Source organism: Geospiza fortis, unplaced genomic scaffold, assembly GCF_000277835.1.
Source record: "Geospiza fortis unplaced genomic scaffold, GeoFor_1.0 scaffold254, whole genome shotgun sequence".
Taxonomy (NCBI): domain Eukaryota; kingdom Metazoa; phylum Chordata; class Aves; order Passeriformes; family Thraupidae; genus Geospiza; species Geospiza fortis.
Window position 1 is genome coordinate 1,093,523 of NW_005054441.1, and position 6,275 is coordinate 1,099,797.

General features: G+C 61.6%; 1 protein-coding gene across 1 annotated transcript in view; it reads right to left on the reverse strand.

Annotated features, from left to right (window-relative positions):
- Nucleotides 1-1,349: 1,349 nt before the first annotated feature.
- Nucleotides 1,350-6,275, reverse strand: part of MATK (megakaryocyte-associated tyrosine kinase) — a 13,843-nt gene continuing 8,917 nt past the window's right edge. The window contains exons 2-12 of the mRNA XM_014309613.2: nt 5,135-5,248; nt 4,909-5,024; nt 4,366-4,585; nt 3,378-3,471; nt 3,221-3,286; nt 2,984-3,083; nt 2,812-2,896; nt 2,559-2,632; nt 2,256-2,451; nt 1,837-1,923; nt 1,350-1,714 (exon numbers count right to left, since the gene is read on the reverse strand). Coding sequence (XP_014165088.1) covers nt 1,532-1,714; nt 1,837-1,923; nt 2,256-2,451; nt 2,559-2,632; nt 2,812-2,896; nt 2,984-3,083; nt 3,221-3,286; nt 3,378-3,471; nt 4,366-4,585; nt 4,909-5,024; nt 5,135-5,248 — 1,335 coding nt within the window. The 3' untranslated portion in view covers nt 1,350-1,531. The remainder of the gene's footprint in view (nt 1,715-1,836; nt 1,924-2,255; nt 2,452-2,558; nt 2,633-2,811; nt 2,897-2,983; nt 3,084-3,220; nt 3,287-3,377; nt 3,472-4,365; nt 4,586-4,908; nt 5,025-5,134; nt 5,249-6,275) is intronic.

The following is a 6,275-nucleotide window of genomic DNA, read 5'->3' on the forward strand; positions in this document are numbered from 1 at the left end:
TCCCTGTCCTGTGCCACCCTGGGGAAAGCCCACAGAATCAGATCCTGATTCTGGAGTGTTGGGGGACCTTCGTGACCCGCTCAGCCCCAGCAAAGCCTTACTTCTCCTCCAGCAGCTGCCGCTGGTACTCCTCAAACTCCTCACGGGCCATGCTGCTGGGCAGTGCTGCTGCCTTGTCATCCTTGGGGGCCCCCTTGGGGGACTCGTCCTTGCCCCCCTGGAAGCTCTTGAGGGTGGCCGTGAAGAAGGAGGCCATGGTGGCTGGTGGCAGCTCCTGCCCCGAGGTGCCCACCGGGTGCCAGTGCTTGCAAGGTCAGTGGGCCCAGCCCCAGGGGCACCGCGGATCAGGGGCGGATTAAGGCATTAGGAGGGGAAGGCACAGCCAGGGTGGAAGGACCTTCCCTTTGCTGCACCCAAGGGTGCTTGCAGGGGACAGTGGCAGTGCAGGGGGACAGCAGGTGCTGCCTCATCAGCATGACAGGGAGGTGGAAGGAGTCACTGAACTGCAGCACACACCGGGTCAGGCTGCAATACCCCCCATTACATGGGTCCAAAATTGGGTCAGCACCCATGGGGCCATGGCAAGCCCTGGGGAGAGCCCCATGCCGTGGGCACCCAGAACCATGCACTCAGGGAGATTGGGGGTGCAGAAGTCAGCATAGAGGAGACACAAGAGGATTAGCCGAAAACCCCCAGCCGAGGGTCAGAGGACTGGCAGCAGATGAGGCGGTGGCGGGGCACACCCACCCGTGTGCCCCCGCTAATCCCTGCTCCACCGAGACCGAGATTGCTGAGATTGCTGAGGCAGCCTGCGGGGCCGGGGGCTCCCCATGGCTGGGGATGTGCCCCGTGCCCGTAATCTACAGGAAAGCAATTCCCATACAGGCTCTGATTAAAGCATAATCCCCTGCTGCAGAGAGCCCCGATGGGAGAGGGGCTGGATGGCATGGGGGGTTCCAAGGGCCAGAGCTCCTGGCCCCCCCAAAGGCTTTCACTGGGCTTTGTCAGGCCCCAAGTGAGAGATAGGCCTAATTTCACTCCAGAGGCTTAAAGATGCTGTTGAACTAGATTCTTTGGTTTAATCAAAAAGCCCAAATCCATGTGGTTTAGCTGGCTGTGCCAGCACCCCCGTGTGGGGCTGGGCGCTGGGGCAGGGCTGAGTCAGGGTGGGGTCTCATCCTCCAGTGAGTGGAGATGTCCAGTCCTGTCTCCCATCACTGGGAGTCGCAGCTTGAAGGGACCCCACATGCAGCATCTGCTCCTGGGGCTGAGCACAGAAGTGTGGGCTTGGCTGCCTTGGGGTCTGTGCTCCCCACTGTGGTGGGCAGGGGAGATCAACCCCATGGCAACCTTCTCTGGGCTGTGTGGTGGGTAGAAGGACCATACCGGGATGGAGGGAGGCTGCTGCCCCATCTCCACAGGGAGAGAGCAGCACCACAGGCCTTCCTGTTCCTGGCCCTATTGCCCTACCGCTCCCAACCCTGGAGGGTCTAGGGGCTTCAGGTCCTGTGTCCTGGTAGCAGGATGGGGGTTAAATGTCCCTCAGGTGCTTCAGCTCCTTCTGCAGCTTCTCTGTGAGTTTCTTGAAGGACGGGCGCTTGCCTGGCTCCAGCTCCCAGCAGCTCTTCATCAGGGCATAGATGGTGGGCGGGCAGCCCTCGGGGGGGTCCATGCGGTAGCCCTGCTCCAGCAGCTCCGTCACCTCCTTCAGGGCCTGCCAGGATGGAGAAGCCAGCTGGCAACCCCCTTCCCTGCTGCTCAGGGAGCAGTGGGGTGTCCCTGTCCCGTCAGAGCCAGTGGGGTGTAACCTGTGGTGGTCCCTGGCACAGTGCTCACCAGCTTGGGGTAGGGTGCTCGTCCAAAGGAAAAGGTTTCCCACAGGAGGATCCCGTAGCTCCACACATCCGACTTGGAGGAGAATTTCTGTGGTGGCAGGAGAGGGGAGGCTGAAGCCAGCTGAGAGCTGTGCTGGGTCCCCATTGCTTCCCGGGGGCAGGACAGAGGACAGTGACCACCCCCTGCCCCCCCTCAGCTCCCCAGGGTGTGAACACCTCCCAGTCCCATCATCCTGCCCCAATTCCCACTGCATGCCTGCTCAGGACAGAGGCAGAATTTTGGGAGATGCAGGGCTGACTGTGCCAGAGGCCACCATGGGGGTGGGTCAGTGGCAATGGGAACAAGCAGGGGCAACCCAAGGGCGTGAGATGCTTTGGAAGGACACCCTGGCCAGCCCTGTCCCTCTCACTGTCCCTCACATTGTGTTTCAGGGCCTCTGGTGCCGTCCACTTCACAGGGAGCAATGTGGCATCTGCACCCTTGGGGTTGACCCGGGCCAAGCCGAAGTCGCTCACTTTGGCCACGTTCTCCTCGGAGATGAGGATGTTGCGGGCAGCCAGGTCCCGGTGCACCAACTTCTTGGACTCAAGGTAGTCCATGCCTTGAGCCACATCCCTGCCACAACCGAGTGAGACAGAGCCATGTCACCAAGCGTTCCCTGGGGCTGCACAGGGGCAGGCAGGGCCCTGGGTCCCAGCCCAGAGGAGGAGGAGGGAACTTACAGAGCAAACAGGAGGAGCTGCTGGGTTGAGACGAGCGCCCGGCCCCGCGTGCGCAGGAAGTTCACCAGGTTGCCCTGACAGAGGAGGATAAAATGAGTCAGGACCAACAGGATGGGGCTGCCAGCAGACTTTGCCTTCTGCAGGTGCTGCAGTGCCCGGCATCTGTGATGACTCAGCCCCTAGGCAAGGATATTGTTCCCAAATCTAAGTGGTGATGGGTCCCACTGGCTGAGGAGCAGCCTGGTGCTCTCACCTTGCTCATGAACTCCATGACAATGTAGAGGCCATTGTGCAGGATCACTCCCAGCAAACACACCAAGTTTTTGTGCCGCACCTTCCTGGAATGGAGGGGATCTGAGTCAAGAACGTGCCTGCTCATCCGGGGCCACAGGCAGGGTTGGGCCACGCCTGCACGGAGCACTCACGTCATGGCAGCTGTTTCAGCGAGGAAGGCCTGGGCAGTCACATCACACTTGATGTTCTTCACAGCCACCCTCTGCCCCAAGTACTCGCCCTGCAGGACATCTGGGAGAGCACGGGAGAGTCAGGCTGAGCCCCACACCCGGCCTCCTGCACTCCAGGCTGAGCCCCCCGTGCCATGAGCTGGGGAGGGGATCAGGCAGTGCCATCTGGGGAACCTCCAGCCCCATCCGCTCACCTACCTCCGAACTCGCCTTGCCCAATGCGCTCTCCCAGTGTGAGGTGCTTCAGGTTCAGCAACCAGCCAGCTGGGCATGGGCACAAGGGCAGGTTAGCAGAGCCACCAGTGGGGCCTTCTCCCTAAAATGCAGACCACAGCCCCCTCCCACTATCCCCTACCTTTGGCCAACTCCTCCTCAGCTGACTTCATCCCAGATTTTGTTTTGGGCTTCACCAGCTTGGTGCAGATGGCTCCCTGCTCCTTCATGTAATGCTGCCAAGGGATGAACAAGCGGAGGTGATGCCAGCTCTTACCCTCAGGGTTGGGGTGTCCAGGGAGCAGCTTTGGGATGCTCCACAAGACCGCACCATCGCCACCCTCGAGGGCAGCCCATGTCTCAGCCTTGCTCCCCTCCAGGCACAGCCAGAGGAACACCACGATGGACCACAGGGGATGTGGGGTGCTACTGGTGTGGTTGAACCCCTGGCAGGTGCTGCAGGGGCAGCTGGCAGAGGCGATGGGAGAGGAAGCAGCCAGACAGGATGGGTCAGGATGGGACAGGATGGGACAGGATGGGACAGGATGGGATGGGACAGGACAACCTTCGGAGTTTTAAAGTGGGGGCCGGGGCAGCTGAGAAGGGAAAGGAACCACCCAAAAGTTGTGTCTAAAAAGAAACCAGGAGAGTGCAACTCCCTGAAGAGGAGACAGGGTGAGGGAAGGACCACCAGGAAAAACTCACTGGAGGGGTGAGAGCTCACACAACAGCCTGGGAGCCCTGTGGGGTCAGCAGGTGAGAGGGGGCTTTGAGTGGAAGGAGACACAGCAAAACACCTCAAAGTCCAGGGGAGGCAGAGGCCACCAGGGTATTCCTGCTACGTGAAGCACTGAATAAGCAGGGATAGGGGTAAAATGTGGCCTTTGGCTGGGGACTGTGACTGCAGCTGGCACAGCTGATTTGCAGAGACATCCTTGGGATATCCCAGATCTGCCCACTGCACCCCAAACTGAGTGGGAACCACGAGCCTTTGAAGGGCATAGAGAATTACACCAGGTAAAACACCAGTGAAAACCACACAGAACAGGACAAGGACCTGCCTCTGTGTGAGCCCATGAGGTCCCTGCCCTGCTCTGGCACTGGTGGGACCCTCTGCCCCGGGGTCTCACCTCAATCATGTCAATGAGGTTGGAGAAGTACTGCTGGCTGTCGATGCTGAGCGTGTTCTCCTCGTGCACCACGCGGTAGTGGATCACCTCCTTGCCAAAGCTCACGCACAGCACGTAGTCCCCGGGGTGCCGCACAGACTCACGCACCAGGAACAGCCCGTCCTCGGGGGGCTGCAGCTCCTGCACCGCCTCCAGCCCTGAGATCTTCCCGTGGAACCAGCTGAGGACAGGGGCGTTGGAGAGGGGGCTGAGCCAGGGGCAGCTGGGAGATGGGGAAAGCAGAGCCCCTGCCGAAGCCGCGCAGATCCTACTGCATGAAAGCCCTCTCCACGGGGTCCGGCCAAGCTGGCTTGGCACAATTAGGGGTCCTTTAAGCCAGGTACTGGCCCCAGCAAATCCCTCCATGGCCAGGGCACGGCTACTGGGTGCTCTGTCCCCAGCTGCGCCCCCAAAACATGGATGGGGGAACACGCTGGACTCATCTGCTGTTGCAGCTCGCAGGGGCTCAGCGGGGTCCCCCCCAGTCACCCCAGCTGTACTCACGGCATCAGGCTGAGTTTGGGGTCGGCGCGGATGGCCCCGCGCTCCCGCAGGGCGCTGGCGGCCAGCAGCCCCTCCTGCCCCGTCTCGTTGTGCCTGGCGCGGTACCAGCCTTTGCCCTGGGGACGAGAGGGTCTCAGGGCAGGGCAAGGAAGGGCGGATCCCTCTGGAAGGGAGGGACTGGCTCTGGCAGCTCAGCAGAGTGTCCCTGAGCGCCCGCAGGTCTCACCTCCACGGCCTCGATGATGGTGACCATGTCCCCCTTGCGGAAGGCCAGCTCCCGGGGCTTGGGCTTGCTGTGGTCATGCTTGGTGACACACTGCGTCCCGGGGGGCCAGTGCTTCTGCAAGGACAAACAGTGTCGGCGGGGACAGCGAGAGCTGGACCCCTCTGCTTCCCCCCGGCACTAGGGCCAGCCCCAAGGACCATCTGAAACCCTGGCCGGGGACCAGGGGCACTGGGCAGGAGCCCTCCTCCACCCCAGTTCGGTCCTGGGGGCACCGCGGGGTCCCCCCGGTGTCAGCTGGCATTGCTGGTGTCCCTGTGCTGCCCCGCTCACCCCAGACATGGCCAACCGTCAGCGCATCAGGGCCTCCCTGTCCTCTCTTGCTGCCACCTGCAGAAGAAACCAAAGGGGCTGTGGAGGGACAGGGCTGAGCTGGCTTGTCCCAGGTCACGGCTGCTGTCCCGCAGACTCCCCTGGCCAGTGCAGCTCCTGTCCCTCACACAGCCTCGCACCACGGGATGGAGGGAAAGGCTGCAAACTCTGCCTGTGCCAGCTGTGTCCTGGGGACACTCCTGCCCCACACACAGACGGGAGCAGGACCAGCACTCCTGCTCTCTGCCACCAAGGAGGGGCCCCAGCTCTCAGCAGCTCTGCTGGCACAGCAGGAGCCCAGCACCACAGCTGTGTGGGAGTAATGTGGTTTTACCAGGAACTTGCTTTTTCACCTCCTCTTTCAGGAGCTCCGAGTCACCAGGGGAAGCAGCAGCCATGGCCCTGCTGACGTGGAAAGCAGCAGGGCTGGTGCGGGGGCTGCCCGGCACTGGGAACACAGGCCAGGCTGGGCTGAGGTGGGACTGTCACATGCACTGCCTGTGGGATCATTGCACAACGTCCCTGTGCTGTCCTGACACCAGCTGGTCATGCTGGGATGCATATGACATCTTTGCAATTTAAAATTGTGCATCTTATCCTCCTTCATCCCCACTGTCACCTCCTCGGGAGGATCGTAGAATCAGGGAATGGTATGGTTTGGGAGGCATCTTAAAACCTTCCAGGGACACCTTCCACTGTCCCAGGCTGCTCCAAGCCCTGCCCAGCCTGGCCTTGGGCACTGCCAGGGATGCAGGGGCAGCCCCAGCTGCTT